Source organism: Lampetra planeri, chromosome 26 (assembly GCF_965212315.1).
Source record: "Lampetra planeri chromosome 26, kcLamPlan1.2.h2, whole genome shotgun sequence".
NCBI classification, from domain to species: domain Eukaryota; kingdom Metazoa; phylum Chordata; class Hyperoartia; order Petromyzontiformes; family Petromyzontidae; genus Lampetra; species Lampetra planeri.
The window spans coordinates 6,297,580-6,318,712 of record NC_136132.1 but is presented as its reverse complement, the minus strand read 5'-3'; the positions used below and the strand labels follow the sequence as shown (position 1 = coordinate 6,318,712).

Here is a 21,133-nt window from a genome sequence, read left to right as displayed (position 1 = left end):
ATTCGACTTTGTGGTCCGAATCGATTAATTCACTCTGCCGTACTTCCGCAACGGAGTCGATTCGACTTCGCCCTCGGTTCGATCGAATAATTAACGTTACCGTATAGTTAATTAACATTTAACGTTTTTATTGATAATCCCGTTGGCTCAACACACTCGTCAATAACAATGCCTTAAACCAGTGGTTCTTCTTAACCTGGGGTGCACGCACCCCCTGAGTGTGCGAGATGCCCTTTCTGGGGGTGCGAGGAATGGCCAGATTTGTTTAGAATAGAAGTTAAATAATCGAAATACTAATTAAGCGCGGACACGTAAGTACAACTCACTTTGTTTCATCAAACCCTATGTATTAACATTGTACTCTTTTTTATAACGATTGAAAACCAAAGGAGTGCAAGGCTGCAGTAAAGGTTTAGAACTACTGCCTTAAAAGTAAAAAAAAAACGGCGACGTTCCAGGCAATAGCGCTTCATCATGTAGCAATATTTTTCGATTTAAAACTTTCGTGACTGCAGGGATTCATCTTCTTGGTTCTTTCGGTAAAGTCACGTAGAAGGGAAATAATAAAATAATAAAAATAATAAAATAATTCTCACGACGTTTCGGCCACAACGCAAGCAGCCGTCCTCAGGTGAAGAACAGGTCTTCAAGAACAGGTCTTCAAGACCTGTTCTTCACCTGAGGACGGCTGCTTGCGTTGTGGCCGAAACGTGAGAATTATTTTATTATGTTTTATTTTTATTATTTTATTACTTCCCTTCTACTTGACTTTACCGAAAGAACCAAGAACATGTAGCAATAATTGCACGTTATAATATATCATATACGTATTCTATACAGTATTATGCTTTTCTTAAGTTTTGCTGGCTGGCTGGCGCGCGGACATGTGTGCGGTGGGGACGTCACCCGCATCCCCACAGTGTTGAGCCGGGTTCGTGCGTGCTGGAGGAATCCGATGTGGTTTAAAGCTCTTTTTCACAGTCGTCCAGTCGGGGTGGATCAGATCGTTACAACAACAGTACAAGAACACGATTTGAACACGTAAACAAGTCACTTTAAATATATATGAATAAAACTAAACGTTTGTTTTTATCTTACCAGGTAAATCCAACTGAGGTATTAGCTTATTTTTCAGAAGCTACCTTCTGACGAGCCAGGGTTATGGCACCTTGACGCCCATGGGAAGCGAGTTTCACAACATTTGTGTGATTTTCACTTGCCCAAAGGCAATCATGATCTCTGTAACCTTCAACATCGTCATCAGTCAACGTTAAAAAAATACATATAACTGGTATAGATCAGAAGTATTCCAATGGGGAAAAATTAACTCTATATCATCATCATGGGACCTCCATATCACTCAGCTTTAATTTAAGAAAAATCATTACAAGACTACACGTACCAACAACTCCACCTACTGCGAAAACTTGGCAGGACCCTTTTGGAAGAGTTATGACTTGAGTCTTTCCTGGTTCAGCAAGCAGAATGCCACATGTCATGCAAAGCATGCTGGAAGGACCACGTTTTTACTCACAATAGCACATGTTACTGTTTGATGTGTTTTCATTATTTACATAAAGTGTTAGAATTGGGTCAATGTATTTTAAAGCACGGTGCTCACGATACGCAGAAGCTATCATTCAGTCACTATCACCACTCCTCCGGGCATGCTCCAATAATTGCCAGCAGATGGCATCCTCGGCCAGATCATTTTCACGCATTTGTAACCACGAATTCTGCGAGATTTGTCGCGTTAAGAAGCCTGGGACCCAAATCCATAATCCTGTGCAAAGCCGTTGAGCCGACTACCAGCCACCAACCTACTCTAATGAAGAAACACGAAGCAATGTTTTATGAGTCAGTTCGGTCTCGTCAGATCTCACAAGCTAAGCAGCGTTGAAGCAGGATAATACTTAAATGGGAGACTGGCTCGGAAAACCAGGTGGTTGTTGGCTTGGGCTACAAGGTGGCTCGGAAATGACAGGACAGTATACAATGAATATTACAATCTGTACAAAGCTTTGAGTATTATCCCATAGATATGCCAGAGTTTCTCCGGGTTGTCTGGGTTCATCTCACTCAAAACACTCATGAATGAATTGGCCATATACTGTATCTAAATGAAGGACCCTCAAGGTTTTCCGGGTAAAGTGCATTATTAGTGTGCGCAAACAAAAATTAACCCACTGACGGATGAAAGCCTCCATAAGATATTGCCATCTATCACGGTCCTCCGGTGTAACTTATGAAGCGTGGTTATTGTACACTAATCACTTTTAGAACACTTGAAATTCTGCCATTCAGAGGCAGACTGACTAGGGTTGCCGCGATACCTAACAAATGTGGTCGACGATCATATCGTTCGTTTTACACAATATCGTCGTAATTATCGTTGCTAATTCCATTATTCTAAAACATTTCGATTTAACGATTTAAAAGAAAATGCTTATTGCAGAAAATCACCCGTTAAAAGAAATGCGCAATACGATTGCAACGTACGTGGCGATAATCGCATATCGTTAAAGTCACGTCGGTCTCGTGTAACGCGCCACGTGGCCGAGCTGTAAAAGACGTCACCCGCCCCTTGTAAACAAAGATCACGTGGGGGGGCAAGCGGTGTGACGTCACGTGGGGGGGGGGCAAGCGGTGTGACGTCACCGCCCGGGCACCATCTTGCGCGGCTAGGCCGTATCGGAGGAGGAGGCGTCGCGCGCGATGGAATTACCTGCCTAGCTCCCACGTCTAACCCTCCACTCGCGTCTTCCTCTCGCAGTAAGAGCGCCTTTCGTTTCGTCGACCCTTTACGGCTCGCTCGCGTCGGTTTTAACGCTCACCTCGAACCTCTCCCGCCCGAGTTTCGTAACGGCGGCGGGCTGCGGCCTAGTCTGTTGAGCGCGATTCGATTTGATACAGCGCATAGGGAGGGGGTGGGGGCAAGGGGCGTCGCGATTGGCGGAGGGTCGCGACTGGCGGAGAGTCGCGTCGCGATTGGTCGGGCTCGGGGTTGGCCGACCAATGAGTGACAGGGCGCCGGCCGAACCGCTCTGGGAAATGCATTTGGGTGGATCTTGTGGCACCTTTCCTGAGTGAGTGAGGACGCGAGGAAGAGGGAGAGAGGCCGTTTTAGGGGACATTGGGGGAGAGATGGGTTGAGGGGACATGCAATTTGGGGGTTCGTGTGTGGCATCTTTCCTGAGTGAAAACGACGCGAGGAAGGGAGAGAGGCCTTTTTTTTGGGGGGGGGGGGGGGGCATTGTGAGAGAGAGAGAAAGGTGGCGAGGGGAAATTAAATCGTGGCACTAAACGGCGGCGGGCCGAATCGCGTTTCACTCGGTTGAAACTGCCGGTGAGGCGGGGGCCCGCACGTTGTGAGTGTGGACCGTTGTCGGAAATCCGCGTTGTTGTTGTTTGCTTTACGTGGTTTGCCGGGCCGTGTGATTGTTGTTGTTAATGTGCGGTCGTAGCTACGCGCTGCCCGGTAGGAACGTCGTCGGCTCATGAGCGAGCGCCCCGCCCTGTGTGTCTATAGCCGCTGTTGTTAAACAGAGAACGAAATACGTGACCCCCCTCTTACCTAAACCCCAGCGTCTAGTGCAGACGGGTAACACACCACTCCGGGCATCCACGTAACTTTTAATTTTCGTTCATGTTTAAAAAAACAAAGCAATACTTTTTGAGTAACGCGAACGCACTTCCGTTGTGACACACTTAAGGTCGTGGTGCAAGGTGCGCTCATCCAGTACAGGGATATCCACCACAAGGGAACACAACAGGTGTTGTGGGTCTGGCAAAGATACGGTTCGGGAGTCGTTAAGTTCATAGGATGCGTGGTGCCAGTTGCTAGTTTGCTACATTTGGGTTATAGGAATAGCTAGTAGTAGTGGCTGATTGGAAATGTCTTCGGGTAGAACTATTTGGCCTTCTGGTGAGAGTTAGGGGTAGCACTACGAGTGACTGGCTGGCTAGTTCGGGTTCATGTGAGTTGGGCTTGTGTTTGGTGGGCTGGTGAACTCTGCCTTGAAACTGCTGGCTCCTCTATTGTTAACCTCTACAGTACGATTTCTCTACAAAACGATACTGCAAGCCACAGCATATTTTGTTAGCTGCTGGGAATTTCCCGTAGGCCTTACCAAACATGAATTGTCTGGAATGTAGTTTGGGTATTGTTATAGGATACTTCTACTGTCCTGTGATAATGTGTTGTAACGTCTGAATGAGCCGATTTATTCTGTCACTCCTCAGATATAGAATACATTAGTGACATTTTGCATACAGTCTAAAGCTGTGGAGAAGCTGGCCTTCTCATCTGAATGTGGAATTTCCATCGTTCACGGCACCCACTGAATATGGACACCCCCCTCCCATGCTTGAGCATAAATATTCTCTTCAACTAATAAATATCAGTGTGTACTGTAATGTACCGTGCAGTGTGCGAGTGGCTTGCACCCAACTCAAACAACTCCTTGGCTTCCACAGACTCATCAGTTTGTTTAGTGCTGTTGTATGAGCACTTACATTTGGAATGTGAGTTCAGATGTCTATCGGGAGGTGCAACTAAGCCCATCATATCTTGAAATGAAAACCACTTAACAAGTTGACAGTGGTCATCCGATATTGAGACTAGCCTCTGCCAAAGAAATGTGGAATTTCCACTGTCAAGCTCAGGGCACCACCCCATAGCAAGCATTGCTACTTTGAGTTGGGGGGGGCTTGTTGATTTGACTTTTTGTTCCTGGCTATTTTTGCCCGTAAGACTAACAGCGTGTACAAAAGTTAAACAAAACTGAAAAATAATATTCTAGGCTGGATCATCCACTAGTGGAAAAATATTATACCTTGTTTACTTTGGACTCGTATACCTACAACATGTCTGGTCACAGTAGTTGTGCTTTAAAGAGATGAAAGTAGGAATATTTCTGTCTTGATAAGTAAATGTTCCCTTTTTATATCAGTTTTAACCCTTTAGAGGTTTATTCTGCTTAATAATAAGAAACCTTGTAAATTGTATTTCCTTCCGTGGTGTCAAGGGGTCCACTCTTGTGTTTTTGCTTTGCACAAGAATCCATAAACGCAAATCATGTGTTGAATGCATGACTTACTCAGGAGGCTGAAAACCTGCAGCAGATGTTAAGCTGGCAGCTTTCCACATGTTTGAGTCAGCAAATCACACTTTTGGAAGAGTAACGCAATCCTGTCCTCCTTTTATACAAACGCAGCTGAGAGATATAACATGTGCTAACTGATCAAATACAATAATCATGATTCGGTCATGTCATAAATCAGTATTGGAGTAGCTCTCCTCCATTGGCTAGGGGATGAAAATTCCACATTCCTTTGGCTCAAGACAGTCTGTCTCTTTGGACTTTAACTTTTGACTTCCATGGTGTAGTGCTCCTTTATTCCAGAGGGATGGCGCGTTGAGTCATCCCTTGACTGAAGTGTACATTTGTAAATTAAGTAATCTATCCACAGCCCTACCGGGCCAATATCCCTATTGTTGATGATTGCTACCACTAAGAACGTTTGGTAAACATTTAGCTGTGGTTAGTGTCATGCAAGCATTCTGCATTGCTTTATACATCACTTTGGGGAATATTGCTCAACATGACATGACATGCAGGTACTGCAGGGAAGGTTAATCAGTCAACACACTGTCATGCCTCGAATCCAACATCACGGCTGGGATGCGATAATTATTTATTTTTGATAGAGCGCCCTTTGTACCAGGGCGTCGGAGCACTTAATACACGATAAATGAGTTGCATCACATCTCAACTGAAGCATGAAAGAGCACCCCCAGTGGCAGCTGTTCACGTGCGGCACAAGGTTATTTGGCACCTGGCTCGAAGTTGGCATTAGTCTGCCAGTCAGGAGCGATGATGGGTATCTGTAATCCCAACTGAGTAATCTGTGGTTAATTGTTCGAATTTGGACCATGATCCCAGCACACAGTTGTCTAATTTCGAATTCTGTGAGGATCTTCAATGTCCACTGTGAAGCGGACGGAGCGTAGTAATTTATGGTTAATACATATCAGGGTGGCCTGCCGGAATCAAACCGCGAACATCTGCAACAAGTGGCGAACATGCTCCCTCTGGGCCGTGTCACTATTGATAATTTGACGGATCCTTGTCCCAGGGCCTTTCTGGCGTGTTGTTTGGTCCTGAACAGGGCCGTTGGAGTGGATTGTGCTGTCGCTCTAGAAGACCAGGAGATCGATGATCGATATTAGGTCGCCACGTTAATGGCATTCATTGTGATTTCTCACTTAACAGAGTGGTCCGTGCAAAGGCTGCCATCTTTCACTCCTGAATGTGAAATTGTAGTTGTTGCGCTGCATCTACATCAGCCACACGAAAGAAGAACTACTGATCACACTTATGGGAATGCGTGTTTCCCCAGGCAGCCATGGAGACGTCGGCCGGCTCACTGGTGACACTGGTCATCAAGGCACCCAACCAGAAATATGATGACCAGACCCTGGAGTGTGACCTGGACTGGACTGTACACAGGCTCAAGTCCCACATCAGCGACGTGTACCCTGGCCATCCGGTACACAACACATGCCCTCCCGCATACTGTGTGCCTTATAAGTGTGGGTCTTCAGTTGATGCAGTGGCTTAAGTCTCACACCTCCGTACTGTGCAAAAAAAGTTCAAGATACTTACATACACGTCCCATTTCCAGGTTCTCTGATTCAAGGTAACCCTGTGTATTAAAGTCTATCGCCAAATCACCTGGAATGTTCTCAAACTCTTGTTAGATATTGGAGGTGAAGCGTGGTTGAGCCTTTATAATGCTGGATGGCTGACCACCATGCACCATAGTTTGGCATAGGTGACTTTGGGACTGTGCTTTGTGATCGTCAGCAGAGGGTTGTGAGGAAAAATAAATTGTTGTGCTGTGCATATGTGCTCCCCACGTTCACCATCCTGCACTGACCACCATGGTGAAGCATGGTCAAGTCACCCACAACCCATAGAACACGCGTAAGCTGTCATCCAACACTGGATTGATGAACGAGCTGTATTGGTACATGTTTGTCAAAAGTATCTGCCAACGAGTGGGGCTGTTGGTCCAGCATTCAATTTATATTCATAAGTTCAGAGTCCACTGAGGGAGCAAATCAGCCTGTCATATTTCCATGATTGATATATAGCCAGGCGTAATTGTAGTTTTTAGAGGCTGTCTACCACCGTGGAAATGTGAAACTTCCACTGCTGGCTCAAGTGCCTCCAATAGACATAAGTACCACTCAAAATAGACTTTTTTTTACTTTGTTGTATCCAACGTTTAGAACATATTTTTTAAGATGTTTCAATAAACAAATCTGAATATTGCATCTTTAAGCCATCATTTGCAAAGTACACGTTACATCTCTGTGCCATATTTTTGCATGATTTATACAGTCTACACTTATAGTCTGTTGGTTTAGCCAGTGAGTTTCGCTGATTCAATCACGTGATTTTTATTTTGTCCTTTAGTAACCCACTGTCGATTTTTACTGAAAACCCCTATGTTGGATCATGATAGTGGCTCCCTTGATCTCGTAGAAGCTGGATTGTTTGTACCAACTTGATAGCGATGAACTCGTAATTCATTACAAACTCTTTGCTGTCAGAGCAAAGGCTGACAGAGCAAATTGTTTGAACAAGCTAAAATTTTGTGTGCTGGCCGTGTCCAGTCTAGATAAACCCAGCTGCATGCCATAATACAGTATCTCTAAACATTACAGACTGACTTTTGGATGATTTCACATGTCTTCAGGGCATCAAGGATCAGCGACTCATCTACTCTGGGAAGCTGCTGTTGGATAACCTGATGCTTAAGGATGTTCTGAGGAAGGTAATTCTGGACAGGGGTTGGTATCTGTAATGTTATTTTTTTCAGTTATGTTTTCTAGTTTTAGCCTTGTTGTACTGTTGCTGGCACACAGCACGAAGCATCTACATAATTTCATCATCCCAAACAGAACAGAAAAATTGTGAAAGCTTTTCACAATTTGCAATTACAATTGTCTGACGTATTGTTATATATAATACACTAAAAACTATTTTTATTTTAACCAGGTAAGGCCCACTGAGCTATATAGCTCTTTTTCAGGCGGGACCTGGCAACAAATAATAGCTCAACAAAGTGGCTTATCAAGTGGAAAAATCCACGCGACCACGGGGAGAACATGCAAACTCCACCTATGCAGGCGTCAGGGTCGGAATCGAACCCACGACCTCCTGCATACCAGGCGAGGTAGTTAAAATCTCACCACCATGGTGCCCATCTATTGCATAGATAGCCATTTAATTATGTAGTTAATATTAATGGGGTCTCACCTATTTTAGAAATGTATACAAAGTAATTTACTGTGCGTGATGAGAATAGAGATATTTTAATTATACTCGAGAGTCTTATGATACATTTTCTTGAAGAACACTTCCAGACGTCTCAAACCCCAGTCCTTCCTGCAGTTTGCCATGTTTGCCAATATTCGGGTGCGTGTGGCTTAAAATTGGTTAATTTGCATTTTGATGGAGAAGATTGATAACCCTGAAAATAACACTGTGGTAGGTGACAAATACTGGAGATTGAGAAGAAATACTTAGCATATGAATTGTGATGAAGAAGTTGATGGTTACAATGAATGCACAATCTCTTTCCGGGCCAATATTTCTCCTGTCCTCCACATGTTTTAGTATGACGAGTTCCACACGGTACATCTGGTGTGCCCTTCATCGAGCCCTCCAGCCTCACCGCGGCCCTCCAACCAGCCTGGCTTTGCACAGGTGAAGCTGCTTACGTTTAATCATAAACACGTATTTTCATTTTGGACACTCGGCGCCGTTTCGCATTTGCGTCTAGAAGCTTGTTCCCCTGCTGTGCAGCATTGAAGCGACGGCAGCAAGGTGCGGGACACATGAGTCTTGGTGGGATGAAAATACATAATGGAGAAGTTTATTCAAGGGCAGAAGCAATGGGAATGCTTCCTGACCAAAATTCATACCTAGTTTCTAAACCTCTGGTCTATAAAAAAAACATTTGTGATATATGGATGTTTTACAATCGTACTACTATGAAAAACTACATGCCTTGAGTTTCCTGGCTGGCTATTGGCTGGCCTCCTCCACCCCCACACAAACTCTATTGCTACTGGCACTGAAGAGCTGGGAGTCACAAATACAGAGAATTGAAAACGGTTAATTTAAAACGTTTCACTTTGTGCGCCTATTTTAATGTAATTCTTTCACCAGAATATTCTTGAAATCATAGAGAATATAAAAAACACTCTAAATGCATATCATGGTACAGGATTGTGGGAACAATCTAAAATGACAGCTGTTTCTTATTTCCATCGCAGAGTAACAGGTTCTCTACAAGTATATTTGAAAAGCAACAGTTGGCCGTAGAACTACTGCTGGTAACCCATATTATTTGCTTTGGCATTTAGACAATTTAATGGTAACTTTAATAACACTCATGTCACATGAGTCTTAACACTACTTTATAGCAGAGTTCGGCATTGGGATGCTGAACCTGTTAAATTTTAAGGAAGGGTTCATATTTGGGAGGAAACTGGAGTACTGGTTGAAAACCTTTGCAAATGAGAGGATACAACTCAAAGCTCCAGACAGGCTCACAAACCACACGTGTATTTGTTAGTCTGTTTCTAAACAGTTGGAAATATGTAAATATATTACATCAACTCATCTCCACAATATCAACCAAACTCACATTTGCAAGTTTAGTGGGTAAAGGTTCGTTGCTTCAAATGTGCACCTGATATGGGTAGGGTTGTTTTCGTGGCCAGTTTGTGAGTGTTGTTGAAGGGTAATGGTTTGTTTTCGACCCTTTGGGTGCCTACTGAAACCACTTGGCAAGATTTGCCCAATAGTAACCCCAAAACTTTAGAAATAAAGCAGTGGGAACAGAGCCATTTCCTACGCTGTGTTTATTTAGTGTCCTGCCAATTATTTAATTTCATGATGAGCTAAACCCCTTTTCCCAGTAGTAAATTTTGCCGGTTGTGGTGAATGCCCTTAAAACACAAATACTTGGATGCCAGTATTGACATTTTAAATGGATTGTTGGAGTGATGGTATTTAGAAACAACAGTGTAGTTCTGCGTGTTAGACTGACTGTAAAAAAAACTTGGCCCTGGTTACTTTCCCTATTTTGAACGACTACCAAATCGGGTTGTGCCCTTTGGTTATGTAATACCGGCCACAGTTGTTTATTTAAGATAGATAAGATTTTTTCAGTTGCGGTCACAAAGCCCAGAGCTTTATTTGCACGTGTTGATGCTGAGCTAGTTTTCACATAGTCTATGGTTTGATTCCCGTACTAATCTAGGGATTTACCAAAGCATGCCAGCTTCTGCATGGTGGACATCAAAGGTCTTGTGATGTAATTTTTGAGAGTAGGGTTGTGTGGTGTCACATAGCCAGGTTTCTAAAGTAATCAATCGCCCACAAGTGCCATGACATTGGTGTACAGTTTACTGTCATGAAGATCAACCATCCATCTCTGCTTCAGAAACAATTTCAACTGTTGAGTTTGATCAAGTGGCTGTCTGATTGTAACTGTCATCGTTGCTCATTTTTCTTGGGACTGGCAGCTGTCGGAGACGATACGCAGTGGAGCGGCATCGGCCTCTGTCCCCACCCGGCCGAACGTCACCACCATGCCCTCCTCCCAGGGTGTGGGTGCCGACGGGTTAAGGCAGCGACACGTGGTCATGCCATCGGCCTACCCACCTCCCGTCTACGGTGTACGGTGAGCCAGTGTTATACTCACTGCTAGGGATGCTACGTAATCCGATGGTCATTGTGCTTGCTGTTTTTTTGCAGAGTGTGCTTTTCTCATATTGCTGAAGCTGTCTTTTCCAGCAACCTTTTTAACATGTACCCCGACTCCACCTTTGTGTTTGCAGGGACATGGGTCAGCCTGCCGTGCCAGTGTTGCCTGCCTATCCCACATACAGCCCCCACTACATCATGTGGCTGCAGCAAATATATGCTCAGCACTACTACACGCACTAGTAAGTAACTACTTGCTGCGATTCATTGTAAAACAGGTCTCATTATTTAAATGAATAGTGAACACTGCTCGGTTATATTGGTGGTCTTAAGAAAGCGGTCAATACCACATTTCTATGGTACAGATAACAGAAAACTGTCCACATAAAGTGTTTCAATATTCATCACTCTTGAATTACACCATATTGCAAAATGCCAACTATTCGTAGAAAAACAGGTAGTTATTTATCCAGAAAAGCCTCAGAGTCTCAAGACTCGTTTTCAAGAGAGTCATGCATTTATATGTTTGGCCGGTTTTCTTCAGCCTATTTCATTTATGACTGTTTGGTATATAGGAGGACATTTGTTGCCGGCATTGGCATGTTTTGCCAATGCTATTCCATTCACATAAAGGCGAGATACCATTCAATGGTTCACACAGAAGGATTCACAAATCTTCTTTCTGTACTTCCATCGCCTGACCAACTTGCAGTTCAACTGCTTTTGGGGAATCTTGTATATCTACTTAATCCGCCAACACTTGATTGAAAGTGCTTTATAACCGACATGAACCGCCAAACCTGGCTGCTTTATTGACAGTATGTACAGCCCTTTTTATCAATACAGTACTGATTGATGTTCTCCCCATGCCGTGGGGACTATTTGACCCTACTTCACCCTGGTCAGTGAAGTTTAGTGAAAGTGGGGTGCAAATAATCTTGGAACATAGTACAGTACAACAATAGATATTGCTGCATTGCCCTCGGCTGGCAGCATGCCATCGCAGCAGCCTACAACGCCTCTTTTGCAACTACATGCAGGTCACCCTGTCAAGTACTGTCCAGGCTTAACTGTACTCAGTGTCCTAGATCTCACTATAGGGGTGTTTTCTGCCTCCGTTGTTTACCCACGTTCAGCCAAGCTGCAGTGAGCGCCGCTGCAGGAACGGCGCTCAATCCCGGCGTCATGCCGGCAGTTGGCGGTGCAACCCCCGGCCTTCCAAACCCGCTGGGCGGGGGCAGCCTCCCCAACCCGCTGGGGGCCGCGGCAGCTGCTGGCGGCGGCGGCGCAGGTGGCGTGGGTCGAGGCGGAGGGGGCGGAGGTGTGGACGGGGCGCCCGTCCCGGCCAACAGGGACATCGGCGTGGCGGCGGTGGCGGCCCGCAACGAGGGCGCCAGGCCCGCCAATCAGAATGCAGTGCTGATGAACGCGCAGGGGGGTGCCGGGCCGGAGGAGGAGGAGGAGATGAACCGCGACTGGCTCGACTGGCTGTTCACAGCGACACGCACCGCTGTGCTGCTCGGAATCTTCTACTTCTACTCGTCGCTCGGCCGGTTCCTCATGGTGTCCGGGGCGCTGCTGCTGCTCTACTTGTAAGATTTCTGGCTGCTTTCCACTCTTCAGTTTCTTAATTCCATGTGGTGGACGGTACAGCTGTACTCGAATTGTGACGTTGGACGGGCCTCGCTGTTTTGTCATGATTTTTTCGTGTAATTGTAATGTCACGTACATTTTAGTTCGATGATGTTGATGTTACATCACTATAGTAGTATATAAATGCACCCTACTAAAAAAAGTATATTTTTTTCATTAATGAAGCCTCAGATGTATGTCAGACAGCTGAGGATTCACAGCCGAGGTGTGTATTTGCATGACAAGAGTAACTTGTTTGGTTTCACTCTTCCATTAAGCCATCGAAGGCCATAACCTGGTATTGCATGATGGCCGGATGGATTGGAGATTTAAGAGTTACCGACAACTAAGGCAGCACAAGAATGTTGTTAGCGGATAATTGCAGATTAAGAAACTCGCCAGAATGCTTACCATGAGTAATGAGTTGAGGGATGCATATTGAACAAATACATATTCATAAAAATGAATGAGTGGCTGGGCATGGTACTGAAGCGATTTGCTCTGCTCACTGGTCCCCACAGGTACCAGACGGGCGTCTTCCCATTCCAGCGCGGTCCGGGTCAGGCACCTGAGCAGCTCGGTGGGGATGGTGAGGAAGACCTGGCCCAAGAGCTACAGGAAATGGTGAGTGAGGGAGCTTTGGAGGTGTTGGGGAATGACGTGACGAGATAAAGCCACCCACAGGCCAAAGGGGTTGCCGGTAGGTTTATGAATGCCTATTTTTGTGGAGTTTGTGTGCTATCTCAAAAGTTGTGCGGGTCTTCTCTGGGGTCTGGATTCTGCCCACGATGCTATAAAATACATCAACGTTCATGGGCCTAATATTAAAGCAGGAACCTTATTTAAAATAAATTTGAAACGCAGTGGTTACAGGGTAAACACGTCGTGACGTCGCCTTGCCAGGTTACCTACTGTTTTTGTTTACCTTTTCCAGTTCATACAAATATGTGCCTCTTTGAATAATTTAAATTTACCATGGCAAGTTCTAGCCAACGGTTACAGCATATATACAGAATCCCATTCTGTCTCCACAGTCCATCGGGCTTATTTGCTTTCAAGACGTGCTGGATAATATTGGTCTGGAAGCCAATAGGCCGATGGACTAACTTATATATGGATATACGAAACCGAGTTCTGCTTATGGGCGCTGCGGTGGTCCGATTTTAACTCCCTCGCCTGTTATACAATACAGGAGGTCGTGGGTTCGATCCCGGCCCTGACGCCTGCTGTATATGTGGAGTTTGCATGTTCCCCCCATGATCGCTTGAATTTTTCTCCTGGTCCTCCGGTTTTTCCCACCACATTTAGAATCATGTTTTGAATGTTTGGTTGCTTTACATTTCCACATTATAAGCCACTTATTTGAGCTATCATTTGTGGCCAGGTTGCTTCTGACAAAGAGCTCTATAGGTCAGTGGGCCTTACCTGGTAAAATAAAAATAGTTTATAGTTTCTGATGTGTCCTCTCGGGTATATAGACCTCTGTCTGTTTGAGAACACTCTCACACCAATGTGTTGTTCGTACACAGGAGCGCCGCATGGACGAGGGGATGGACCTGGGGGACACGGAGAGCTCAGATGACGACAGTGCCTTGGAGGCAGACGAGCCCAGCTTCACCACTTCTGCCTGGACCTTTGTCACGACCTTCTTCACGTCCCTCGTGCCGGAAGGCGCAGCCGCCGTGCCCAACTGAGACTGAATGGCAGCCATTCATCCCTCCATCCCTCCGGCTTCGTCATGAACGTTTTTTCTCAAGTGGTGGTTTTTTGGTTGTGGAAACTTCAACGCCCGCTGCATTGTTAAGCTGGCACCATCCCTCCTGCCATTGCATCTTACTGAATCGAGCTGATTTTTTTCTTTTCTTCAAGTTGTTTGTGTTTTTTTTTATTAGCAGTGCAATTTGTTCAACGAATCATCTCCTGCTGTGATGGACTGACAGCCGTTTCTGCTGCCAATGCTTGTTTTAAAAGAAACTCTGATATTCCCAACTCGTCTGCCGAAGGGAGCTTTCAGTCTGTGATGGAGACGGGCGTGCATTCACTGGTCTTGCACCACAGTGGGAGAATGAATTTACCGGATGCCACTTCTTAAGAGTTCTGTTCACACAGATAGCGCACTTTGGACTTTACTGGAGCACCGCTGGGTTTTTGTTGCTTTCGTGATGTTTAGATGAGGTCATTTTTTTTCTCCACCTCCGCCCCCCCCCCCCCCTCGTGATCCACGAAGAAAGCGTGGGAAAATGACTCCCTCGCTGAAAGTGGTGCTATCAATAGAGGGCTGAAGAACCGTTATTTCAACAGGAACACCACAGCCCCTGTTAATGTAGTAATGTAGTTATACAGATACTTTCATATGCCAGACACCAGCAAGTGTGGTTGAAGGTTAAGGGTGACCGTTTTATTTGTAACGACATTTGTGCTGCTGCAGCATTCTGTCTTGTTCCATACATAAGAAGATCCAGCCTCTGCCAAGTTTCATCTCACGAACCCAGTTTTGCTATTGAAAGCGAGACCGGTGAATGTAAGATCGATAACATTACATTCCCCAGAGCAACTGCACATGAGCATTATTGATTTGTGCCAACCAAAGTTGGTCTCATACCAGAATAGAACAGCCCATATAATCTAACTACAAAACTTTAAACTCTTTCACCAACACTTATTGTAGCAGTTTCTACTTGCCTTCCAACTTTGCTCTGGTGGAATCCAAATTTGTGAAAATAGTTTCTTGTCTATGGTCTAAGTATATGTGTGGGGCTTTGATGCTGGGCAAAACACACGGATTCCTGGCAAGCCTTGTTGCACATCATATAATGGTTTTTTTTCCCATACTTAACCAACCTTTGCTCAAGAACCGGGATCAAACCCAGCAGTTCTGGTCACGGGGCTCTCGTGAGCTCACTGACCAATCGTACGAATCGCGCACGAGTTGTGACATCTCCTGACGTTAATGCAAACACGGACGAGGTCAGCCACGGCATGGCTGCTGCACAAGGACAAATGGGAGCGGTGGTTACACACGAACGACCGATTAAAGAAGGCACTTGTAATTGTTTCCATGTATCTACAGGTTACCAGCAGCACTGTGTATGGAGCAGATGAGCAAAGGGACAGTACTGTATCAGTGACGTTTCAATGCACTCTACAATGACGGAGGACCGTGGCGCTGCAAAGAGCGAAAGGTTGCTGGGGTGGTTGTTTGGTTTTTGCGTTCAGCGAGCCATTACACAAAGGCACACAAGAACTGAAAAAGGCAGCGACGAAAGACAAGCAAGTTCTCCGATCTTCAACAAAGGACTTATGATATTGATTATATACTGTACGCATCTTATACATGTACCCGAATATATGTGTACCATCACAATTATTTTCTTGTCTAAATAGCTTTATAATGTAAAAATGTCTTTAATTAAAACAAATACTTCCTTGCACTTTGTCGAGTAATGTCTGCGGCAGAGATATATTTTGCAGTTATTACCGAACGCGTGAGCATTGTATCTTGTATCGGCCCAAAACACACCACTTATTTCTTAACGAGGCTGGAAAGTTAGTGTGAAGGAGCAAGCTGCTCGCTTTTGTTGGTTGTGAAGTACTGTAGTACTTTAGTAAACACATTACTGGGTAAGACAACATTTTTTCCCCACGAGTGGGAATTCCCGTGGCTAACCACACCATGGCGAGCCATTTCGTTCATTGGTAACTGGGTTGAGGCAACTTGGATTTACATTGTAGCACCTGGTTCTTTGCATATGCCGACAGCGTGTCAATAAGCTACCAGTAAAGCAACCGGTACTTAAATATGATGTATGGGTGCAACGCGTGTTGGTTCATATGAGCAGCATAGACCAGGTGTGTTCAGGTAGCCGTATATGTTGCCTCGTGGTCCCAGTGACTGGAACAGTCGTTTTGTGTGTTGCTGAGCCAATTCAGGAGACACGTCGCCATGTAGCCAGTTTGAAAGTGGCCAACACGTCGGCTTTGAGCAATAAAGTTTTATTTCCAACGTATTCTTGTCAATGTCAACCGTGAATGATTTGGTTTGTGATCCCGCTCGAGTTTGGCTGTGCCTGTCGAGGAGTACGTTATACTATTCACTCGTATTGTAACAGCTGGTCCAAATGTGCATTGGCGCTTAATATTGCTTCGGTCAGGGTTTTTTTCTCGTAAAGTTTCTGTGGGCCGCAATTGAATTGACGTGTGGTGGTGGGCCAGATTACATTATTTGTCACACCTGATTAGCACAGTTGGATACCTACGGTGCGAAACGTGTTATACATACGGGACTTAATATCCGTCCATGTGACCACAAATGTGTACCTTGTATTTCCAGGTTTCTCATCTCGCATTCATCTCGTAATTCTCTCTCTCATGTTTATCTCGTATACAGCTGTCATGTTTATCTTGTTTGTCTCTGTTTTATCTCACTCGTCGGTATATTTGTCTTGTCAGCCCATATTTCGCAGTACACCGAGTGGCTGGCAATTCTAAGGCTGCTGGTTAAAGAATCCTGCCTTTGATCATTTAATTCCAAACTCTATACTAATGTCAGCCCTGCGTTTGTCACGTAGGTCTGACAATTCCATGTTCCAGTGCAGTTTGCGATACTTTACATTCCCTGCAAAGTGTTTATCGAATGGTACTGAAAATATGTAGTTATCGGCTAGTATACTTAATCCAAATTAAGTAAAAACTAACAAGAGTGGTTGTGTTTTTGTGCACTCATTAGTAACTGGGTTGAGCAAACTTTGTTCCACTTCAAAACTCAATTCAATCGCGTGGTTGCCCGGATTCGAATCAAGGACATGGGGGGGGGGGTGCGGACCCCGTGCCGTAACCCTCACGCTTCTGGCGCTGCTTGAAATAATTGTGTTTAAAGTAGGAATTCATAACCGAGTTGAGACGGTAATGTTGCTGCACCACATGGGAACCCAGTTTAATCTTGGTTGAGTGAATATGAAAACCAGCATAGTTGTGTTGTGAACACAATCCTTTACTGTCTTTGTAAAGTGCTTTTAATTAATATTCCCTGCAGGGGAGACATCTGCTTTACACTAGCATTATGAGTAGGCCATGGCTTACATGCATTTCTGAGTAAAGCTTGTGCTCATGTCTTTTGCAATCGTATTTTTGGACTGAGCGATAACCTAGCACTTGAACCCAGAACTCAATGTACCTCTGCTTTGTCCCTCAAATGCCCCGTGGTGTTTGCTGTTTGCCTGACAGTGACCCAATAGAAAGCATTGCCCAGTCACTCCCAATAGCCCACCCCTTTCCTTCCCCCAGTCTCCACTTGATTGTAATCGCTTTGCCACATCCACAATTGCCGTCGTATAAAATCAAATGTAACGTATCCTAACCGAATCGAGCAATGGGTTGGCGCTCGTCGTCATTGGTGACTGCTAGTAGGAAAAATTCCACGTTCCTCTGGTGGGGGGGATATATCTATAGTCTATGACCATACCACTAAGGATGTAACTGATTCTGTCAGATCTCAGAAGCTAAACAATGTTGAGCGTATTTCGTGCTTGGATGGGCAACCAGCAGTCACGAACAAGTTTCCAAGAGGGCTTGTTAAGTGACGTTGTGGGTAGTGCACAAACATGAGTAGGGCAATGTTTTCGCGTATTTTCCACGCCTTCGCCAACCTGCATTGACCATCACGTTGAATCTAGATTTGAAGCTTTCGTGACTGCAAGGATTCATATTCTTAGGTTTTTTCGGTAAAGTCACGTAGGTAAGACATTAAAATTAATAAAAGTAAAATAAAATAAAAATCATTTTCTTGATACAGCTGTCGTGGCTGTGACGGTTCCACCTGAAGACGGAGGCTTGTGTTGCCTCCGAAACGTCGTGATTTTTATTTTATTTTACTTTTATTAATTTTAATGTTTTACCTACGTGACTTTACCGAAAAAACCTAAGAACATCACGTTGAAGTATGGTCAGATAACACACACGACTCTCACAGGCGTGGGGGGGGGGGTCCTCATCCAGCAGTGGATTGCCAATAAGGGATGTACACGTGGGGTATAATTCATCCACATAACCACCGCCGTTGGCTTTCCGCAAATAAGTCTTCACGAAAAAACGTAATTGTATACAGCGCCATTCACACAAGCCCACGCTAAGCACTTTATATTGTTGCATTTGATTTCAAAGCGACTGCGCCCTGCACACTACCCCACAGCACTGCGCTAACAAACCGCTTTGTCATTATCCATGCGAACACAATATATTCCTCAAAATGTTGCATACGTTTTGTTCATGAATATATAATCCCTGCTTGTGGCGTACATATCGTCCGTTGGAAATGACTAAACTTTGCGTTGCTCCCATATGTAATCTTTTATTTTGGCACTCACCCCATGAGTGGTCGCAGCACGTGCTTCTCCCTTGCTGTACCCCCCCCACACACACACAACTAAAACCGCCCAGCCCTCTGGACAGCACATACAAATCGCCCTCCCGCTCACAGCCGACTCATCTTGTCTCTTTGTCTCCCGGCTTGCTGACTACCGCCCCGTATCCCTCCTGCAAAAAAGCCAAATGGGTTTCTCCAGGCTCTGTGCCGTGCTCGCTGCGGTCTCCCTCTGCTGCTGCTGCTGCGCCGTGCCCTCGTTTGCATCATGCAAGAACGAGACGCGTCAAGACGAGTCGCCTGGCTTCGTGTTTAGAATGACGAAAGCCGCCACCAATTTCCGTGAGTTGTCTGCGTGTGCGCGCCTGTCGGGGGAGCGGTGGTGTAGCAGCGAGCGCGCTGCCCCACGAACCTGGCCACCCGAGTTTGACACTCGCTCACGGCGCAAAAACAGGATTATCCGAGCCGGTCGTGGGCCTCCACTAGGTCGACTCGGCCTTAAACGAGTTCCTGGTGCGACGTGTAAATATCGCCGCTAGAGAGACAAAGGCGGCCGGGTGTGGTGCTGGCCACGCCACCCACTCGTGTGGCCGTGCCGGAATTCATAGGTGCTCGCTAACAGCACTTGCCCCGACAGTTCGTTAAGGCTGTACGGGGCATCTCTGTCTTTGTAGGTGTGCGCGCTGTGCATGTGCGGGTGTAACAACAACCCATTGAACAACTTCGCCGCGTTCGTGAAAGGAATGTTAAGACTGGGAAAGTCAAAACTCACGTAAATTTGCGCTTTATTTTTTGTTGTACGTGCAGAGACAAACTCTTGGCCTCGATAGATATGCAACGGCTGCACTGCGCACGAATTATCTCGGCGTGGAAAAGGTTCTGTTGCTCTCCGTGATAAATGTTTGCGGTGATGTAAGCAGCATAATTGGTGATCCGGGTTGATGAGAGCCCCGCTAAATTACAACCTTCATGAATTGAGAGAGGATGAATGCAACAGATATCTATCAAGAGTCGCGATGGTTTCATTGAGTAAAGTTTTTAATATATATGTGCAGTTTGCCGCGTAGGCTTTCGCGACCAAAATCATCCAAAACATTGGTTTTTTTGTGTTAGATTGCGTAAATATAAATGTGTCGTTAAACCCGCCACCACCACCCGACACAGCCAATTGTAATTACTGGCAAAACGTCGGACTCGGATTGTAAATGTTGTGGATTTACTCTCCAACACATCGGTGGGCTTTACTAGTAACGAATTGGCCACGTTCTGTTAACGTGACAACGCTTGCTAGTTGGCTGTGTTGGGTGGTGGCGGGTTTAACGACCCATTTATATGTACACATGGAAATAATGTTTTTTTTTATTACAGTCTACTAATAAACAGTTAACGGCTGACTCTCAAATGGGAAGTGCATATGTAATGAGGAAAGAGAATTGAACAATTAGTATTGCGAATGTTATCAGCTGAGGGTGCATTCAATTCACTAAACCGCTTCTCCGGTTACATTTAGGCGACCTAAGAAAAGTAGGGGAATAAAATATGTTACAGTGATTGATGCTGCGTTGGCAGCGGTGCACAAGCTCAACTTGGAAAAAACAACTCTTCAAGAACACTGTAGCCTGAAAAGGAAAATATTCAGGGTGCTTAAAAATGTTTTAACACTTCTGAGAATTTGCAACAATAGACTCTTTGACTTATTGAAGGTATTAACATACATTTTTATCATATTACAGTGTATTGTCCGTTCTTTTTCCATTTAAAACGATAGTCCCATGTAAGTGTTAAAAATAATTTTGGAACAACAACCGCCATTCGCCACTAAGTGGTGGTGACGTCACCACGACGATTGTGCCAGGCTATGTGCACGTTGAGGCCACGTGAAGTGTCGAAACGCCCGCTGGCACGAGGTCACGGGGCAGACCCAGATGCCAAGGGTCGACTGACTGGAAGGATGCACCACCTGTGCCCTCTACTGTGCCAAATTGCTGTGCTTTAGCCACCTGGCGCTCCGCTCGTTATTGTGAGCGTCGCTCCTCCGCCCTCCGTTGCTGTTGGAGGGCGACTGCCTCCAACTGCCCAGTAGCGTCCTTCACGGGTCTCCTCCACAGAGGCCGATCTTGACATCGCTGGTACCAGTCATCGGCAAGTCCACTCAGCTCCACATCCTCCTGTACCACATCACTCCGTCTCTTCTTTAGCCCGTGCCGCATCTATCAGCCTCCCATTGTATCTGTACCAAATGGAAATTCCTCCGGTACAACTATTGAAGGATTCACGAACTACGTGGTCCAAATAGATTTTAAATAATGTGGGAGCCTGTCGCACCCCAAGGTGTATAGGGAGTGGCTCCGAC

The 21,133-nt window shown here is 45.4% G+C and overlaps 2 protein-coding genes across 6 annotated transcripts in view; both read left to right on the top strand.

Moving 5' to 3' along the window:
- The first annotated feature begins 35 nt into the window (after window positions 1-35).
- Window positions 36-16,429, top strand: LOC144727641 (homocysteine-responsive endoplasmic reticulum-resident ubiquitin-like domain member 2 protein). 5 transcript variants are annotated; one of them, XM_078606605.1, is made up of 9 exons: window positions 36-311; window positions 6,403-6,552; window positions 7,768-7,845; window positions 8,691-8,780; window positions 10,610-10,767; window positions 10,925-11,032; window positions 11,927-12,382; window positions 12,944-13,046; window positions 13,952-16,429. In XM_078606605.1, the coding sequence occupies exons 2-9, from the start codon at window positions 6,409-6,411 to the stop codon at window positions 14,114-14,116; spliced, it is 1,302 nt and encodes a 433-aa protein (XP_078462731.1). In that variant the 5' UTR covers window positions 36-311; window positions 6,403-6,408; the 3' UTR covers window positions 14,117-16,429. The 5 variants fall into 5 exon arrangements, with proteins under 5 accessions (XP_078462731.1, XP_078462730.1, XP_078462734.1 ...); XM_078606604.1 differs by lacking the exon at window positions 36-311 and adding an exon at window positions 2,634-2,772; XM_078606608.1 differs by lacking the exon at window positions 36-311 and adding an exon at window positions 3,062-3,086.
- A 2,424-nt stretch (window positions 16,430-18,853) lies between these two features.
- CETP (cholesteryl ester transfer protein) overlaps window positions 18,854-21,133 on the top strand; it is a 23,122-nt gene continuing 20,842 nt past the window's right edge. Inside the window, exon 1 of the mRNA XM_078606603.1 lies at window positions 18,854-19,122. Within this exon, the coding sequence (XP_078462729.1) occupies window positions 18,969-19,122 (154 nt within the window). The 5' untranslated portion in view covers window positions 18,854-18,968. The remainder of the gene's footprint in view (window positions 19,123-21,133) is intronic.